This window comes from Hemiscyllium ocellatum, chromosome 16 (genome assembly GCF_020745735.1).
Source record: "Hemiscyllium ocellatum isolate sHemOce1 chromosome 16, sHemOce1.pat.X.cur, whole genome shotgun sequence".
NCBI classification, from domain to species: domain Eukaryota; kingdom Metazoa; phylum Chordata; class Chondrichthyes; order Orectolobiformes; family Hemiscylliidae; genus Hemiscyllium; species Hemiscyllium ocellatum.
The window spans coordinates 47,267,029-47,288,376 of record NC_083416.1 but is presented as its reverse complement, the minus strand read 5'-3'; the positions used below and the strand labels follow the sequence as shown (position 1 = coordinate 47,288,376).

Sequence of the window (21,348 nt, the reverse complement as noted above, 5' to 3'; positions counted from 1 at the left end):
CTTCTCCTTATCCTAGTTTTCACTAGCAGGACAAGTCTCTAATCAATGATGTCAATTCCTTTCAAAAGCTGCTAAAACCTTCAATCAAAATTAGTGAAACAGAATAATATCTGAACTACTTCTCTTCACAATTTAGTATTTGGAGGTTCGATAGTACACTCGTATATTGGCATTCATCAGCCAATACATCCAGAAAAATACTCAGAACCCCAAATGTGTTTAATTATAGTTTTGCTCATCAATAACTAACCTCTCATCTTTGACACTCTATATATGAAGATTAATAATTCATCTGGATTTATTTTAAGTGATCCGTTTAACAACACCCTAAAATTTATTCAAATCTCTACTGTTCATAGCTTGCTACCATTTAAAAACTACAATATTCACAACCTTAGATCTGGCCCACAATAAATAAGTATTAATTACTACCAATCATTCTCTCGGGCACTGAAAATTAACTATTAGAAGTGGGAACCTTGTTACTTCAAAGCATCAATTGCTAAAAATGGTTGCAAAATGTATTTGTTTGTATCTGCCTTTTGATTCTTTATCCAATCTTTAGTTTTCCTTCAATTTTCTTTTTGCACAGATTTTGACACTGAATTCTTCCCTCTACACATTAGATTCTTTCATTGCACTAACCATTTCTAATCTTTCAAAACAACTGATTAAGGAGATACAGTTTTTGTCTTGGTCAAGTAGTTTCCAGATGTCATTTATCTCACACCACTGTTAACAGTTTGAACTGTGAGGAATTTGTTACATTCAAAAATAAAAAAAAAACCTAAATATGCAAGGGCACATTCTATTAATGTCAGACCACATAAGAGCTCCATTAAAATTCTGGGCCAAGATCTCAAACTGTCCTGGAATACATGATCACCCAATCATATGAGAGAGCAGCAGACATGTTCAGTGAATAATTGGCTGGCTCTTTTACACTTGGAAGAAGTGATATTTATTTATAGGTGCTCATTCACTGCGAACAAAAAGAAAAACATTTTCAGGTATTGTGCACTTTTTTTGGATTATACAGGATATTGTAGAGCCTAAAGATCCCCAATGCTTCCTCTATGACAACACTTCACCCACCTTGCCAATCAATCATCACTTTCTTCTCCAAAAATATAAGTTGTTATGACTGTTTGAAATATAGCATTTATGTGTTTTTACTGATGAGCGAAAAAAAACTTCAGCAACAGATCTCTTTCCAGCAAGATCAACTACCAAAGTAGCCGTTGCCATACATATGCCTACTATTAAACTTAGTATAAAACCTCCCTTAGGCAATTACAAGTTAATATTTTAAAATTGCACTAAGAGTGCTTAGCAACTTGATTACTCATGAGGAAAATGACAGTGGGCAATTTTTATGCTACATATAAAATATACATGCATAGAAATCAAAAGGATTCTCATGTTACTATACTATAGTACTACATTCGAACCCAAATTCTAGTAAACAACCATTTGTTTAAAAAAAAATTCTACTAGCAGTAACAAAGTTCAGATAAATTTATCTAGATTTAACAAATGTTTTAGGAGAAAGTGAGGACTGCAGATCCTGGAGATCAGAGCTGAAAATGTGTTGCTGGAAAAGCGCAGCAGGTCAGGGCAGCATCCAAGGAGCAGGAGAGTCAACGTTTCGGGTATGAGCTCTTCTTCAGGAATCCCTGAAGAAGAGCTCATGCCCGAAACGTTGACTCTCCTGCTCTTTGGATGCTGTCTGACCTGCTGCGCTTTTCCAACAACACATTTTCAGCTTTTAACAAATGTTTTGCCAATGTCACTCAAATTAAGCCAAATGCATGCCTGTTATGTATTTCATTCCCCAAATGTGTATTATGCCAGTTTATTATTCCAAACCAAATTAGAGATTTAAATAACAAGGCTATATACATCACAAACACAAAAGAACCAGAAATATCATTTCCACTCTTAAGGGCTAATCCACCTCCCCTCCCCAGTACTCCTGCGGACTGGCTTAATTTTGCCCAAATTACAATTCAATTCCATGAAAAAGCCAAGATTCAGTTTTAAATTGCAGCTACATTAAATGTGCTACACCTAGTAAAATTACATGATAACCAATGAGAATAACTCATATGTAAGAATGAGCTGAAAATTACCTTGAGTTTCAAATTGCTAACAAAAATTAAACACTGGAGAGACTGCCAAAATTATCAAGTGAGAATGTTTCTAAAATTTATTTCAGTCTATTTTATTTTACTAAAAGTATTACTAAGCCTAAAATTTTCAAATATATTTAAATAGATAGAATTTCATTCACCATATGCCTCCAGATACTCCACAATATGCTTCACTATAAATCGAGATCCATTCCCCCGATGATGTCCTTGTTGCTGTAGCTCATGAAGAGGAACTCCAAAAAATTTGTTAGTAGTTGAAGAGTTGCTGTTACTCGGTGAAGGAGAGAAGCTCTTCCTCATATCTTCCTTCAGCCAAAAAGCAAAGCTGTTTTGTCTCTGCAAGAAAATAGCAAGCATATCAGCACAAATTTTCCTTTTTTCTACTTTCAGCTTACAACATTTTAAACATTCATGACAGTGAACTTCTTTCACCATCTTCTAAAATTGACAAATTCACATTAGTTATAAAGTAAGAATCATCACTCATTCTAAATTTATAATTAAATAGAATTGCAAATGTGAAAAAAAATCAATTTTTGAATTATCACAAGCCCACAATTATCGTAATATGAATTCTTCGTAGAAATTAAACACAATGGCAATGAGAATATAAACAGATTACATGCTTAAATGACAGAGGAACTGCAACTCATTGGCTTCAGTGGAAAAAAATTCGATGAATATTAACATTCAGTTGATTAGTATCTTAGTAATTCATAAGGAGGGTTCCACTTCTAATGGGTCAAATTGACAATAAATAGTTGAAACAACTGTAGAGGCCAGCACTCAAAACATACTTGGGCTGTGGGCAAATTCACTGCAGTATACAGGAGACACAGAATCAGAGGTGCTATTTCTCCCAACAGAGATTGTCTCTCTCGCCAGCTCCTAAAATCACAGGTTCCCTCCCACTCAGATTCGAACATCTGGAAGAACAGATGGATGGGAAGGGATAGAATTTCTGACTGGAGCAGCTGCTTTGGCCAGTTATATTGCATAAAGGGGAGTTTAACAGACCTGACCTGGAGGAGGGATCACTCAATCCACTTGAGTCTGGGAATTTAATTGAGATAAATGTGAAGAGCTGCATTTTGGAAATACAAGTCCTAGCAGGACTTATACACTTAATGGTAAGGTCCTGGGGAGTGCTGTTGAACAAAGAGACCTTAAGTGCAGGTTCATAGTTCCTTGAACGTGAAGTTGCAGGTAGATAGAATAGTGAAGGCGGTGTTTGGTATGCTTTCCTTTTTTGGGTCAGACCACTGAGTATAGGAGTTGGGAGGTTATGTTGCAGCTGTACAGGACATTGAGTTACTCTGATTATGGCCTAACCAATGGAGTCTAGCCTCTCTGCTTTAGGAAGGATGTTGTGAAACTTGTTAGGGCTCAGAAAAGATTTACAAGGATGTTGCCAGGGTTGGAGGATTTGAGCTACAGGGACAGGCTGAATGGACTGTGGCTATTTTCCCTGGAGTGTCAGAGACCGAGTGGTGACCTTATAGAAGTTCATAAAATCATGAGGGGCATGTATACAGTAAATAACCAAGATCTTTTCTCCTGGGAAGGGGAGTCCAAAACTCGAGGGCATAAAAGTTTAAGGTGAGATTTTAGGGCAAGCTTTTCCACACAGAGGTGGTGCGTACATGGAATGAACAGCCAGGAGAACTGGTGGTGGCTGATACAATTACAACATTTAAAAGGCATCTGGCTGGGTGGATGAATAGTTTAAGAGGGATATTGGCCAAAATGCTAGCAAATGGGACTAGGTTAGTTTAGGATATCTGGTCGGCATGAACAAGTTGGACTGAAGGAGCTGTTTCTGTGCTGTACAGTTCTCTGACTCTATAACAATGGTGCTTTAGAGATGGACTATATCCCAAAATCAATCTGTGGCAGAAAATAGTATTTTTAATTTCTCGTGAGCAAAATGTTGTGCAGTTGGCTTACAATGACTCTTAGGGCAACACTTTGCTGCAGTAAAGCCTCCTACTTTTAGAATAAAATGGAAACTTAGTGCTAATAAATTGAGCAGTGTACTCTCTGCTCAGTGAAACATCATGCATTATGCTGTGAATATGGACATCTATTTGGAATATTAAAGAATATCAAGATATCTTCAATTCTGAAAATATCAGGCAAACAATAGAATAAATTCTGAACAGCTGATACTAATCCCATTCAACATTATGTTCTGCACAATTTAAGACAGGAATTTACTCGAGTATATATGGAAGGATAGAAAATTTTCAGCTGATCAGGAAAGATTGTAAATGATATTACTTTTTTTTTGAAGTAGTGGTCAGGGCAATACCTATGGATGTTGTTTGTATGGAGTCCCAGAAGGATTTTGATAAAGTCCCTCAAAAGAGATTGCGAGCTAAAACAGAAGTTTATGAAATTGAAGGTAAATTATTGACTATTTATGAATTTGGCTGAATCAGCTCAGGAGTAGGAATAGAGCACAGATACTCCTAATTGGTAAGATGGAGCAGACTGGTGGTCTGCCACAAAAGAGCCTCCATTGGGGCCTCGGTGTATACAAACTTTGGAAATATTAGCTATCTAAAGAGGGAAAAACTTCAAAATTAACTTTGGCGTGTTATCATATGGCTACATTAAGAGTTAGCAACATTGAAAAAAGTAACAAGAAAAAACTAGCACTAGAAAAATCTCGGTCACCTGAAAAAGTAAATATATTTTGATGCCACATCTGGATAGTACAGTTTGTTTCAATCCTGTGGCTTAGAAAATGGAAAATAATTTTTCAGTCTAATATGTTTTCATCCATTGATTGCTATCTACCAACTGAGTGTGTACATGCATGTCAGGTGAAAATGAATCGTCCTAGGTAGTAATGCTACCCTTGAATTAATATCTTAGTTCAGCCAAGAAAAAAAAGTGCTCACATGGAATTCTATTGTAGGCAGTTTAAATCTTAATATTCATGAAATCTCAACCTCAGGAAAGTGAGCAAAAACATTTTTTTAAAAATACATGTTATAGTGGTATGGGAGCAGTTTCAAATGTAGAAAATTCCCATTAAGCACGCTCTAAACTGTGGAAGCAAGCATGAAGGATAGTATTCCTGGGATTCTGAGGAGCGAAACTTGTAGTTCGAACAGGAGAGCAGAAATCCAAGAAAAACTGATCAATCTATTAATTGCATAAAGTCTTGTATAAAGCTTTAAGTGTACTGCATACAGCAGTCAAAGTTAAATCAAGATGACAGCTTCAGTTGATTTCACAGAATTACGTAATTGGTACAGTACAGGCAGCCATTCTGCCTCTCCAAACATTGACTCTGCCATTCTTCTGTCTTTTCCTGATAACCTTGCTCATTGTTCCTCTTCAAATAATCACACAGTGCCCTCTTGAATATCTCGACCAAATTTCCAGGCCATTGATTCCAAACCCAAAGCACTCACTACATGAAAGAGCATTTTTCCTCATCACACATTCACTTTCTTTGCAGAACACTTAAAAACCATGCCTTTTTTCAGACAAGAGGAAAATCATTACAGATCACTGTAAAAACCCCATAATACTAAACACAATTAAGGCTTGGAATATAATGCGGCAAAATGAGGGTAATTTACATAAAACATCCCCCTATGCACCGATAGTAGGAGCATGGGGATTCCAACCGGGGTTTACAGATGCCACTTTTAAACTCTGGAGATCCAGGGGTATCTCATGTTTAGGGGACCTATTTAAAGATGGGGTCCTGATGTCTTTTGAACAGCTGCGTCAGAAATTCGGATTACCTAATGGAGACCTCTCTCGATACTTCCAAATTCGAGATTATATACAGAAGAAGACTACATTATTAGATAGTATTTATAAATCAGATAGAGAATGTAATGTCCTACGACCAGTGGGGGTATCCTCCGTCAGCACTATTTATCATTTACTACATGATGAAGTATCGGGAGATATGGACAATCTGCTTAAAACATGGGATCAGGATTTGGGACTAGAAATATCTATAGAAATGTGGAATGATATTTGGGAAAATGCTAGAAGAATTACTATCTGTAACAGAACCCAGGCTATCCAGCTGAAGATACTTCATAGGGCCCATATAGCACCGGCTCAATTGGCAAAATTTAAGGCAGGAGCATCTCCAATGTGTCCCAAATGCAAAATAGAGGTGGGCACTCTTGTACATTGCCTATGGACTTGTCATAAGATCCGTAGATATTGGACTAAAGTAGCAAGTACCCTGACAGAAATTTTAGGAACGGAAATTAGAGTGGACCCTATATCTCTCCTTTTGGGCTCTTCGAACTTTCCCTCCCTGGATATGCACGGGAAGAGACTATTTTCCATTCTCTCTTTCTGTGCAAGGAAAAATATTTTGGTGAACTGGGTGGCTGAGGGCCCACCGGACTTTCAAATTGGCACAGATTAATGATGGAATGTATTCCCCTTGACTTCCTTACAAATATGGTGCACTGAAAGACTGAATTATTTTATAAAATATGGCAGCCCTTCTTGAATTACATAAATGCAGATATTTCAGCCATCCTAACAAGGGCTTTTATTTAATGGAGATTACAAACCTGGCTGCTCCGGGGCCCCTTAGGAGAGGAATCCTGCACAAATACGGGTTTTATTACATTTGGATGTTAATACATTCCGAGCATGTAAGAGACTTAAGTATACACTCTGGTTAGTTGTAGGTTAGATTAGTAGAAAGTTGAGTTTTGTTTTTCTTTCTATTTCGGTATTTTTTTTCCCTTTGTTAAATTTTGACTATTGTATATTTGATTTAATTGTATATCAATGTTTGTATTTGAGAGTTTTGTATCTTATCTCACACTTCCCTGCACTGAACTCTATCTACCACCTATCCATCCACTAACATATCAACATCTTTCTGAAACTTTAAAATCACCTTCCTTAGTTTATAATACCTCCAAATTTTGTGTCATCTACAAACTTTAAAATAGTCTCCTGCACACCAAGATGATACATCAGCAATTCACAGGCAGTTAAATCGGAAACATTGTTATGATCCTAAGTTGTTAATGCAGCCAATCCCAATAGCATACGACTGTTAAGGCCCTGGATAAAGCAAATAACTGAATGAGATATCAAATATTAGGAACACTCTCCACCACACAAGATGCTTACACATTTTATAGAAATAACTAGAATCTCTAAACACAAGAGGATTCAGGAAGAATTGAAATACATGTCCCCTCTCCTTTGAAGAACTGTTTTGAATATGTAGCAAAATGTCTCTACTGTTGCTGCTCAGAAAACTAGATATTGTGCTATTTCTGGATAGGAGTAGTGTCATGAAATGCATGATATACTGCTTAGGCTAAGCTGAAATTTAATTTGTTTAAGAGTACCAAATTGGATGGGGTTCAATATACACCAAGTTAATTTCACCATATAATTTCACTGTGTAGTTCCCCAAATCATTTAAATTTTAAAACCATCTCTTACTGCAGTTTCTCCTGTCTTTCAGAGTTTCTCATTCACATTGCAAATTACACAAAAATAGTTGGAAGTCAGAGTTGGTAAGATTATGCAAAAATACTTCAAGGGGATTTGGAAAGGCTGTGAGAGAAGGCAAATGTTTAGCGGACAAAATACAGTGTGGAAGAATGTGAGGTTTGTATTAGAAACGGAAAGAGTGCATTTCTTAGGTTTAAGATGCTGGGAAGATTGGAACTTCCAAAGGGGCTTGGGCATCCTAGTTTATGATTCACCAATGGCTAATCTGCAGGTACAGCAAATAATTATGGTGGCAAATGGGTATCTGTCTTTTCCTTTTTTAAAAAAAACCTATGTACATTTAGGAGTAAAGGTTTTTATTGGAATTTCATACCACTTTGGTAAGACTACATTTGGTTTTATATCTCCTTACCCAAGGAAAAAATGTACCTAACATAGAGGAAGTGTCATGGAAATTCACCAATTGAATTTCTGGGGTGGATAGATTGCCCTTCAAGAAAAGATGCAAGAGACTGCAGCTATTTTCTTTAAAGTTCTCTTCTAAAGTATTCTCTTTAGAATCAAATGTGCTAAGATGTAGCAGATAAACAGTAAAGACATATTAAGTGAGGAGAATCGTAACATGGGAAATGAGGTTTCACAGAATGGAAAGGAGCAAGTAAAAGAATCAGGCTTACACCAACATCAAGATTAAATGTTATAAAAACAAAGGCTAATTGTTTATTTTGTTATGAATACAATGGCATAGTGCACACCAAAATAAATATCTGATAGCCTCAACAGATAGAAGGGTAGAAGATGGCAGGGTCATGCATATTGACAGGTATACGATGCTCAAGAAAAATAGGAAGCTGGCAAAAGGTGAGAAGTAACACTTTCAAGTCAAGGATGACATTTCTGCTATTTAGGACATCAGGATGTACAACTGGTTTGGGTTAAGGAGTAATAGGGAAAAGAAGTAATTTGTGAGAATGATCTATAGGCCACCCTAACAGTAATCAAGTATGTTAGAAATGTGATAAACAGATACCAATAATTATGAGTGACTTTAATGTACAATTAAAACAGGCAAAAAAAAATCTAATTGGCATTGGGAGCCTGGAAGAGAAGCTCGATGAATACATTAGAGGTAGTTTCTTAAAATAGCACTTTTTGAAATTAATCACAAAGCATGTTATATTAAGCTTGTCACTTCGTAATATGACAATTAATTAACAGCTACAGAGTAAAGGCATGCTGAGGTAGGAGCAAACACAACATGATTGAATTTTGCTTTCAGCTTCAAAAGGGATAATACTGAGTCTATGACTACTAATTTAAACTTAAATTAGAGTAACTGTGTGCATGAAAGCTATGGTAAAAGTGAGCAGCTTACTAGCCTAGGGGACAGATAAAGAGACACAGCTAGTCATTGAAGGGAATATTCAGAATGAATGTTATCCAAAAATAAACAATAACTCCAAAAGGAACTCACAGCTGTATAACAAAAGGAGTTAAGGAAAGCATCAAACTTGAGGAAAAAGCATGTAACTGTACGATGATGAGTGGCAGATCAGCTGACTGGTCAGAATATAAAGAACAGCATAGAATGACTGAAAAGTTAATCAGGAGGAACAAAGTAGAGTATAGAAGACATTAGCTAGGAATGTAGAATCATAGAGATATACCGCACGGAAACAGAGCCTTCGGTCCAACCCGTCCATGCCGACCAGATATCCCGACCCAAGCTAGTCCAACCTGCCAGCACCCAGCCCATATCCCTCAAAACCCTTCCTATTCATATACCCATCCAAATGCCTCTCAAATGTTGCAATTGAACCAGCCTCCACCACTTCCTCTGGTAGCTCATTCCATACACGTACCACCCTCTGCGTGAAAAAGTTGCCCTGTAGGCCTCTTTTATATCTTTCCCCTCTCACTCTTAACCTATGCCCTCTAGTTCTGGACTCCCTGACCCCAGGGAAAAGACTTTGTCTATTTATTCTATCCATGCCCCTCATAATTTTGTAAACAACTATAAGGTCACCCCTCAGCCTCCGACGCTCCAGGGAAAACAGCCCCAGCCTGTTCAGCCTCTCCCTATAGCTCAAATCCTCCAACCCTGGCAACATTCTTGTTAATCTTTTCAAACAGCAAGAGTGTCTACAAGTAATTAAAAAGTAAAAGAATATGTTAATTGATTATTGGCCCTCTGGAGAGTCAAAATAGAGAATCATTAGTTGATAATAAGGATATGGCAGAAGAACGAATGTTTTGTTTGGTCTTCAGTGTAGATGATAGAAAAACAATCCAATAGCTCTAAATCAAGTGATGATGGAAGGAAGACAGGAAATTAAAGTATAAAAAGGAGAGAAGTGGTACAAAGCAAACTTACAGAATTGTGGGCGGACATGTCTCTGGGTAGAGACGGATGCTATTGTAAGGTCTGCAATGGGGTAGCTAACGAAGTACTAGATACAATGGTGCTCATTTTCTAAAATTTTCAAATATTTAGTAAAGATTCCATCAAACTTCAAAACAGCAAATACAATCCCTCTCGTCAAGTAAGGGAGGTGGGCAAAAACTGGAGGCTGTAGACTAGTTAGCTTGATGGTTCTCAGTCAATGAAAGGATGATAGTAGCACACTTAAAAACAAAGGTAACTAGGAAGAGTCAGCATGGTTTCAAGAGAAAGTCATGTTTAGCCAATTTATGGGAGTTCTTTGAAACACAGTAACATGCTGTGAATAAACAGGATCTTGTAAGCATATGATACCTGAATTTCGATATGGCATTTGATAAAATTAAAAGCTCATAATGCAGGGGGTAGCATGCCATCAACAACATGGTTGGCTGGAAGAAAACAAACAGAAGGCATCAGTGGGTCTTTTTTTCCAAGAATTGGCAGGATGAAATGATTGAAGTCCTGTGTGGAATCTATCCTCAAAGGAATAGGCACAAAGATAATTAGGAAAGTATCGAATGAAGACATAAGGAAGTTTAGGTAGGTGATCATAAGATTAAACATAGGAGAAGTAAGCCATTCAGCCAACAAGTCTGCTGTATTATTCAATGAAGCCATGGCTGTTCTGATCATCCTCAAATCCACTTTGCTGCCTTACCCCCTAATCTTTATTTCCTCATGGTTAAAAATCTGTTTTCTAAGCCTTGAATGCACTTAATTAGCCACCCTCTATACTTAAGAATTTCTCAGATTTGTTTCCCCATCTCAGTCTTCAATGGGCAACACCTTACTATACAATTATACTCTCTGGCCCTAGACAAAATGGGCAAAAATCTAGCAGATGGAGCATAATGATGTAAAAAAAATGTGAAGTTGTTCATTTTGGCAGCATGATTGAATGGGGGATATGCAGAGGTTGCAGAATGTGCTGATGTACAAATTTGTGTTCGACAGCTCCCACTGCCTCATGGCTACCTAGTCTTTAGTTGCTAGATCTGTTTCAAGTCTGTCACAATTCATCACCCCAGTTCTCCATCCAGTTTCCATTGATTTCAACTTTGCCAGGCCTCCATGAAGCAACACTTAACCAAATACAAATTTGATGCTAAAGGCATCATCTCTAGAGTTGAGTTCTTTCATCCATGCTGGGTCTAAGACTCTAATGAGCTGAAGAGCTAAATGGCCCTTTTTACACAAGTAGTTATCACTTCAAATATAAGAATAAAGTTGGGAAAGGTCTTCTAAAATATAGTTTAAATTAGTCATTTCCTGTGGGCTTGCATATGGTACATCAATGCTCATTACAGTCTCAGCTGCTGCTGTTTCGGTCTCCTCTCTTCCACTTATCCTTTTTGTTTTGTTCTTTCCCCCTTAACTCTTCTTTTGGTTTTGGTTACAGATGGTGTGTGCAATGATATAGTGAGAAAATAAACAACACAGTTGCTTCAAACTATAACTAGGATGAAATAAAGGGTAAAATATGGTCCTGATAGCTAGCTAGTTTTGCTCTTCTCATTCTGTAAAATGAGATGAGAACATTATGATCAGATTGTCAGTAATAAATACTATTATCACACTAATTTATTATTGAAATAGGCCTTGCATAACACCTACACAGGATTATAGGTTCTTAGACTTTCAATTAATTGTTCATAATGCTTATGAAATTCATTAATATATAAAACAACCAATATATGATTTTGTAACAGTTTAGATTAAGACTAAATCTACTTGTAATTTTATCTTAAAAAATACAAATCTCTTTAAAAAAAAGCAAAAAGATTTCAGAGGTCATGAAAAATCATTTTTATTAACGTTAACTCAAGAATTAGAAAACTGGTATGGCACCTCTCTCCAGATTACTGTGCAAGAATCAACTGATCAAAAGAACATGAAATAACAATGCCAAACATCCAGAAACTTACCTCTGAGCACAGACACCCACTTAAAAAATAACTTATACACCAATCACCCTTAGTGAATAAGCATTTTTATTTAGCTAGCTATGGTTGCTTGAGATTGTGGCAGAAGATCAGCCTGTAGTTCCTCATTGAAGAAACACAGAATTCGTCCAATCTTTCTTGACAATTAACCTAGAAAAAAAATAATATTTTCAATACTGTCCAAAATAATAACTTTCAAAAATATTGTATAGGCAAAAAAATGAAATGTAAACTCTAATTTGAGGCATTTCATCACTTTTCTGTCATTTCTCCATAATCTACAAAATTGAAAGCAAATTCAAAATGGTATCCAAACAAGTTATCAATTCAGAAACCTCATTATGGCAATGACGTCTTTAACATTCCTTCTCAGAGTATGCTTGATTTCCATATAGTCTTGCTCAAAGCACAGCTGACAAGACTAATGGTGGTGAATCAGTTTTTATCTTTGCTCTAATGAAACCTAATTTAGCCTCATTAGTTGGTATTTAGCATAAAACAGATCTACAGTTTAAAATTTTGTAGGTGCTTGCCTGAAGGAGGTTTATTTCCACCCCCAGAGGATTGTCTCCTCTACACTGGGGAGATTGGACGCCTCCTCACAGAGCACTTTAGGGAACATCTCCAGGACACCCACACCAATCAACCCCACCGCCCCGTGGCCCAACATTTCAACCCCCCCTCCCACTCTACCGATGACATGCAGGTCCTGGGCCTCCTCCTCCACCACTTTCTCACCACCCGTTGCCTGGAGGAAGAAAGCCTCATCATCCACGTCAGAACACTTCAACCCCAAAGCATCAATGTAGACTTCACCAGTTTCCTCATTTCCCCTCCCCCACCTTACCCCAGTTTCAAATTTCCAGCTCAGCACGGTCCTCATGATTTGTCCTCCCTGCCAATCTCCCTTCCCACCTATCCACTCCACCCTCCCCTCTTAACTATCACCTTCATCCCCACCTCCATTCACCCACTGTACTCTTTGCTATTTTCCCCCACCCTCCTCTCTCACCTACCTCCATCTGCACCCCTATTCACCTACTGTACACTTTGCTACTTTCTCCCCAGCACCCCCCCCTACCCTCTTTATGTAAATTTATGGTGTTCAGTTTTGCTTAGCTATCTAGTCTTTTCTTAAGAATAACTTTAGGGCTTGAGAGAATCAATAATTATAGTAAAAAGGGCAAAGAACACAGAGATTTTAAATTAAATTGAGTACAATAGAGATGGCAGGTCAAGTTGCTGTTGTAACAGGTGTGAGCTGCAGGACAACAGGGTGATCCAGCATCTAATCATAGTAAGATTATGCAATTTTACTTAAGATCTGAGTGGTTGAGCTGGATTCCAAGCTACAAACATTGCACCACACAGAGGGAAAAGAAGTTACCTGGATATTTTAGTCCAGGAGACGTCACATTCCTCAGACCAAACCTGAATTAGCTGCAATCAGGGACAAAGGCATGTGACTGCAGCTGTGGCAGGTATGGAAACATAAGGGATAGGTTTAGAGGAGCCTTGGCCTTGAACATATCCAATAGTTGAGGTTTTACAAGAGCAAGGATTGTAGTGAGAATAAGATAAATATTCATTCAGTGTATGTGACTGTAAGAAGCAAAGGATGGGGGAGGAGCTTTGTTATTAGGGGATAGAACAAGTTTGACGGCAAGAAATGATCATGGATTGGAAGATGCAGAATCCATATAGATGGATGCAAGAACGAGGGGAAGCTGACACAGGAGGGAGCAGTCCAAGAGCTCTAACACTTAGATGGTCATTAAGTCATACAGCATGAAAACAGATCCATTGGCTCAATTTGAAAATCTCAGGTTTCTAAACTGAACTAATCACATTTGTCTGAATTTGGACCACATCCCTCCAAAGCTTTCCTATCCATGTACCTGTCCAAAAATCTTTTAATTGTTTAATTGTACTTACCTCTACCAAATTTAATTCCATACACCCACCACTTTCTGCATGAAAAAGCTGCCCCTCAGGTCCCTTTTAAATCTTTTCCCTCTCACTACAGACTTCTGGCCTCTTATTTTGGACTCCCCGAACACACTTGGCTATTCCTCCTGTTATGGGCCATCATGATTTTATGAACTTTGAGAAGGTCTCCTCAGCCTCCGACTTCAAGGGGAAAAGCGCCCCGGACTCTGCAGTCTCTCACTATAACTCAAACCCTCCATCCCTGACAACATCTTTGTAAAGCTTTTCTGAACCATTTCAAGTTTCATAACATCGTTCCTAGAGCAAGGAACCCAGAATTGAATGCAGTATTCTAAAAGTGGCTTCACCAATGTCCTATACAAGCACAACATGAAGTCCCAGCTCCTGCACTCAATGCTCTGACCAATAAAGGCAAGCACTCCAAACACCTGTTGACCTGCAACACCACTTTCAAGTAACTATGCACCTGCACCCCTCAGTCTCTCTTCCACCATACTCACCAGGGTTCTACCATTAAATGTGCAAGTCCTATCCTGGTTTGCCTTACCAAAAATTCAACACGGAGTTTAATTCTGATAAATGTGACATGTCTCATTCATTGATAAACTGGGCCAGTCGGTCAAAGTCCCATTGTATTCCAAGATAACCTTCTTCACTGTTCACTATACTACAAATTTTGGTGTCATCAGCAAATTTATATGCCTCCTTTATATTCACATTCATATTGTTTATATAAATAAAAATGTGGACCCAGCACAGTTCCTTGTGGCACACCACTGATCACAGGCCTCCAGTATAAACAATCCTCTACCACCACCGTCTCCAAACATCAAGCCAATTGTGTTTTCAAATAAAAACCAAAAGGACTGCAGATGCTGTAAATCTTGAACAAAAACATATATCACCAGAAAAGCTCAGACCTAACAGCATCTTTGGAGAGAAATCAGAGTTAATGTTTTAGGTCCAGTAACACTTCCTCAGATCTTACTAACCAGTCTACCATACAGAACCTTGTCGAAGGCCATGCTAGATCCAATGTGGACAGAGTCTACCACTCTACCCTTAGCTGTCTTTGTCATCCCTTCAAAAAACTCAATCAAATTTGAGAGACAATTTACCAAGCACAAAGCCATGCTAATTATCCCTCATCAGTCCTTACTTTTCTCAATGCATATAGATCCTGTCTCTCACAATCCCCTCAAATTACTTACTGACGTCTGGCTGACCAGTCTGTAGTTCCCCAGTTTTTCCTTGCAGCCTATCTTAAATAATGGCACAACATTAGCCACCCTCCAGTCTTCTGACACCTCACCATGGCTGTCAATTACACAGATATCTATGCTTGGGGCCCTGCAATTTCTTCCCTAACTTCCCACAATCTCATGGGATACACTATCAGGACCCGAGTATTTATCAACCTTTAAGTAGTTTAAGGCCTCCAATACCTCATCTTCAACAATGTGGATCCTTTTCAAGGCAAGTTGAAATAGTGATAGTGATATCAACTTGACAGTGATTATTTACTTTTCAGTTCCCTAGCTTCCAGATCAGTATTTGCTGACATGATGATGATGGAGGCAGCCTTGTTGTTCTTTCAGGGGCCCTATGCTCTCCATAGTTACTCTTAATTTAGATGTAGAACTTCTTCAGATTCTCCTTAACCCTATTTTAAAGCTATTTCATTTCTCCTTTTTGCCCTCCAGATTTCCCTCGTGTTCTCCACCCCTCCTATGCACAAGAGATTCACCTGATCAAAGCTATCTATACCTGATACATGCCTCCTTTGAGAGCCTCAATATTCCTAGTCATCCAGTGTTCCTTACTCCTGCGAGCCTTGCCTTTCACACAAACAGGAACGTGCTAGCCCTGAACTCTCATTATCTCACTTCTAAAAGTTTTCACTTACAACCATGTCTTTACATGCAAACAGGAACTTTCGAAGGTTGACTGGGGAAGGCTGTGTAAAACATCAAAGTCCACTTTGCCCCAATTTAGAACTTTAACTTGTATTTTAAATGTACTGCACGATGCAAAAACAAAAGATAACTGTATGCATCGTAAGCAGTAATGATGTGGGATGTTAATCTTCATGTATATTTGCAAAATCACTTTGGAAGAGGTAGCAACAAGGAAGAATTCACAGACTGTATTTGGAACAGTGTCATAAAGCATAGAGCTGTACAGCAGAAGAACAGGCCCTTTGGTCCACGATGTTATGCTGAAAGTGACACCAAACTAAACTAAATGAGAGGTCCCTATCTCTCCATTCCTTGCATATTATTTAAAAGCCGTTTAAAAGTCCCAGTTGTAGCTGCTTCCACTATCCCCCCCATCAGCATGCTCCAGGCACCTACCACAAAAGGATACTTGCCCCTCACATCTCCTTTGAATTTTTCCCCTCTCACCTTAAGTGCATGTCCCCTAGTATTAGGCATTTCAAGATTCTGATATCAACCCGACCTGTGCACTCAATTTTATATATTTCTATGAATCAAGTTTCCCCTCACCCTCTGCCATATCAGAGAAAACAATCCTACTTTTTCTCCTTGTAGCTCATACCCTCTAATCCAGGCCAGATGTTAAATCTCTTCTGCAGCATCTCCAAAGCCTCCATCCTTCAACCATGGCGACCATGATTGAACACAGTACTCTAAGTACAGCCTAACCGAAATCTGTAAAGCTGCAACATGACATCCTGACTCTAGTACTCAATCCCTCAACCAAAAAAGACAAGCATGCCTTATGCCTTCTTTACCACCCTATCTACTTGCATGGCCACTTTCAGTGAGCCATGGACTTCAACCCCAAAGTCTCTCTGTAGATCATTGCTGTTCAGGGTCCTGCCATTAACTGGACACTTTTCTGTAACATTTGCCCCCCTGAAGTACTACACCATAAATCACAGACCTCCAGCTAGAACAACACCCTTCTGCCACTACCTTCTCCCTTCTATGGGTAAATCAATTCAGAATCCAAATGGCCAAGTTATTTTGCATCCTATCCATCTTAGTCGTCTGGATGAGCCTACCATGAGGGACCTAGTAAAAGGCCTTACTAAAATCCATTTGATGACATCTACTGTTCTACCCTCCGTAATCATCTCTGTCGCTTGCTCAAAAAATTCAATCAAGTTAGTAAGACATGAACCTGCCCTCAAAAGCCATGATAGCTGTCCCTAATTAGGCCATGCTTTTCCAAATGCATGCAAAAACTGTATTTGGGACAGTCTTCTTGGACAGTAGTTGTGGATGTAACTAGGGATCAAGCTATTTTAGATTTGAATCATATAATTTGAGCGAAAGATTCCCAAGATAACAGTGGACACTACTCCAGTGAGTGAAATTTTTCCCCTTGTTCCTTTGCAAGGGCCCCTTCTTGTCTTCAATCTGAAATCTAAAATTTTACCATGATCAGTTTTCTCTGGGATTTTTGTTTTAAAATCAGAAGATCAGCGCAAACTATCAGAACATATAATAAAAATCAAACATAGTAATACTTTGTGAAGGGAGAATCACAACTAGCAAATTTTTTAAAAATTATTTGATGAAGTAACGAGCAGGATAAAGGGGAGGGCTGTGGGTAAAGAGTATAGTTTGTACTCTGCATAAGGAAGGTATTTTAATATGTCAAGAGTACCTTGGGGCAGTACCACGATTGAATTTGAAGTAACAACTGGGTACAGAGGTGATTCGCCAGGATGTTGCCTGGAATGAAGTACTTCAGCAAAGAAGAGAGTCTAGATAAGCTCACATTGATTTCTTTGGAACAGAGAAGACAGAGGGGACCTGATTGAGGTGTATAAGATTGAAGAGCATGGACAGAGTGGATAGGAAGCAGCTGTTCCCTTTAGTTGAAGGGTCAATAACAAGACAACATTTTAAGATGAAAGGCAGGAGGTTTAGAAGGGAATCTGAGGAATCTTTTTTCACCCAGTGAGTGGTAACGATTTGGAATGCAATGTCTGAGACAGGAGTTGAGGAAAGAAAAAAACTTTTTAATGAAGTGCCAAACATTCAAGGCTGTGGGCAAGAGGGACTAGTGCAGATTTATATTTTTTCCGCAGTACACACTTGCTGGGCCGAAGGGGCATTTCAGCGCTGTTTGATTCCATTATTCTCAATGTGGTAAATCACACATCTGGATCAGATAGGATCTGAATCCAGAACTGCTAGCTTAGAAGTAGAAACACTACCATTTGTACCAGAAATGCCTCCCCAGATTTGGGTATTTTCTAATCAACATGTTCAGGCATGTTATGATACTAAAATCACACAAGCAACTGCAGATGCTGTAGATTTGAAACAAAAAAAAGGCTCAGTGGGTCTGGCGGCATGTGTGGAGAGGAGCAGAGTTATCGTTTAGAGTACAATATGACCATTCTTCAGTTCAGATGAAGGATCACTGGACCTGAGGAATTGACTCTGCTTCTTTCTCCACACATGCTGCCAGTTTCTCCAGTGATTTCTATTTTTGTTTGTTATAACACACCACTGGACTGGTGGGACTTGAACAAAGGCCTCCTGGTCTGGAGGTAGGGAGACTACCACTGCATCACAAGAGCCGAAACGAAACAGTCCTTTCTTATATCCAGAAGAACCGATATTATGAAATCTACTATAGTACTTTTTTTCATTTGGGGATTTCAAGACTAGGGGGCACATTTTTAAAAGGTGAGAGGAGAGAGATTTAAAAGACAAAGGGGCAAATCTTACACAGGGTGGTTCACATATGGAATAAACTTCCTGAGGAAGTAGTGGATGTGGGTACAATTACAACATTTAAAAGACATTTGGATAAGTACATGAATAGGAAAGGTTTGAAAGGATATGGACCAGGAGCAGGCAGGTGGGACTAGTTTAGTTTGGGAACAAGGTCGGCAAGGACTGGTTGAACCGAAGAATCTGTTTCCATGTTGTAGGACTGACTATCAGACTGGGCTTGCAGCAGGTAGTTAGAAACTGAAAATGTGTTGCTGAAAATTGAAATTCATAACACAAGGAAATCCAGATCTCTCTGTAGCATAATACTTTGTCACAGTTCTTCATTTAAGTGGCCTGTCTTTCTGCCCTGTTCTGAAAGGCCACTGGTCCCAAAATGCTAACACTGCTTTTCCTCCAGATGTTGCCAGCCCAGCTGAGTTCTTCAAGCAATTTGTTTTTACTTCCAGAATCCACAATTCTTTGTTTTTGTTTTACTTTGTTCACCTTGGTAGGAAGAAATCTAATTTCCCACATCCAAAAATTTAAGCTATTCCCTTTAAACGTCATATGTCTTTTTGCATCCTCCAACAAGCTGGTTTCCTAAACATCTTTGTACACAAGAAATTTGGCTGAATCAATTCCACCACTTCAAATCATTAATAGATTATAAGTAGCTTAGGTCCCACTGAACCTCAATGGCTAGTTTGCCGATCCAAAAACAACCCAACTCGCTCTCCTGTCGGTTAAGCGAACTGTTGTGCGTATTCAGGCTTTTAATGAGAAAACAGCATTTTAACTAGAAAGATGCACTTGATGTAGTGTCCGTGTCAGAATGCCACTAACAGTTCCAAAAGAGAGGAGCAGCGTGAAGTTAGCCATGTCAATATTTAACTGCTGTCATTTGATGTTGTGTTTTAACTTGCAAGAAGTTGCTATGATAAGAAAACGTTTGTGTTTGGGAGGGGTTGATGAAGCCGAGAAGGAAAACACTTAAATAATATTTAGATTAAATGAAGGCAGCTGGACTAGCGCATAAAAAAACATCCGCATGAACCAGTTGGGCTCAATAACTGATTTGCATACCGTATCTTCGATGTAACCTTTTGGTCTACAAAAGGTTGAGCTAAATCCGTACAAAACTAATACAAATCTCAGAAGGGCGGAACTAGAACCGAAAGTAATAGTCAGTATACAGCGTTTAAGACAATATGCAAGGAAAACAAATGTTTCTAAAATCAGATTCGATCCATTCGTGGAAAAGTATTTCTAATCCAAAGAAAACGCGGTAACTGTTTAACTTATGATATGTACAACAAAAAAGTAACACGTTCCCTCCAAATCAAGACAAGGCAGCAGGCGAGTTATATTAGGTAGCTGCTGTGAAACACAATGTCACTCGTTGACTGCAGTTGGGAAACTTAACACGCCAAATTACGGGTTGAGAGCCTGTAGAAAATTAAAATGGGAATCTCCCTAAAAAAATAACAATCGGGATTTCAACGTTTCTCGTTGGCGAGCATGGCGTGTAAATAATTTCACTTGAACATCTTTGCGATGTTCTAGAATGATCTACGAAGTCCCTTCCAAAACAACAAAGCAAGCGTAAAGACGTTGACAAAAAGTGAAGCCCAGTTCTACCAGAGCACAAGCTCTCCAGAGTACCTACAGGGACGAACAAATCTGATAGACAAGAAAACAAACATCTGTATTAATATGCTGTGTCAGCGTTTGTCAAATGACCACATGAAGGTCCCCTTTTTCGGTACAAAGTACTCGTAATTCGTTTCCTCTGCGTAAAATGACACATCATCCACTAGCAAACAAGCACTTGTTTTTAGTATTAAAAAACAAGTTGTTTCAAACCACGCCGCATGTAAACACGACGACGCTTTAGACAGCATATTCATTATTAATGGAAGATTAAAATTTTGATGCAAATTGAAACGATAAAGTGGCGCCCAAATCTAAGAGCAACAACTACATCAACAGTACCATCCCCTCCCTATGAGGCTGGCAGTCAATTTAACGCATGCGTACTTGTTGGTCCTGCAGTCCGGCGCATGCTCAATGCAGCCCAGTGACTGGGGCTGAATTTGGCGGCTGCTCGAACAAGTCCCGACACAGGCCGATCACACACTTACCTGTCCGGGCCCAACCAACCGAGCTCGGCACAGACCAATCCGGAGTCGATTATTTTCTGCCGTCACGTCGGAAAATACCGCCTTAACCCGCTTTAAAACACCAGCTACAGTCTCCTGAATTCCCTCGCTATCTTTTCTCTTGTTCTTTCGACTTTTTTTTCAGCCCCCGATATATTTTCTTCGCTAATGATCAGGCTACTGCGTCACCAACCGAATCCGCTACCGGAAGGCGCGTCAGCAGATTAAGGAGACCAGCCATTGGCTGGCAGGCTGTGCGGTTACGTCATTGACAAACAAGCAGCTACTGTCAGGCAGGGCGTTGCCATGGAGCTTGGCTGGGAGTGGTAGTAAGTCAAATCATGTAGCAAGAAAAACATCTCAACAAATAAAGCGTATATATGTATTTAAAATTACTGTATTTTCCATAGAGTCAAGAGAACTACGATGTAAACAATTAGGAATGAACATGCTTTATAGACGACTTTTTTTATAAGGATATTACTACTGTAGGTGATGTTATGACTTATTAATTAATGATTGAGTAATAAT

The 21,348-nt window shown here is 38.8% G+C and overlaps 1 protein-coding gene across 3 annotated transcripts in view; it reads right to left on the bottom strand.

Annotated features, from left to right (window-relative positions):
- LOC132823410 (protein FAM13B-like) overlaps positions 1-21,018 on the bottom strand; it is a 104,309-nt gene extending 83,291 nt beyond the window's left edge. For all 3 annotated transcript variants that reach the window (XM_060837219.1, XM_060837220.1, XM_060837221.1), the window contains exons 1-3: positions 20,800-21,018; positions 11,991-12,158; positions 2,294-2,489 (exon numbers count right to left, since the gene is read on the bottom strand). In XM_060837219.1, coding sequence (XP_060693202.1) covers positions 2,294-2,453 — 160 coding nt within the window. In that variant the 5' untranslated portion in view covers positions 2,454-2,489; positions 11,991-12,158; positions 20,800-21,018. The remainder of the gene's footprint in view (positions 1-2,293; positions 2,490-11,990; positions 12,159-20,799) is intronic.
- Positions 21,019-21,348: the final 330 nt, after the last annotated feature.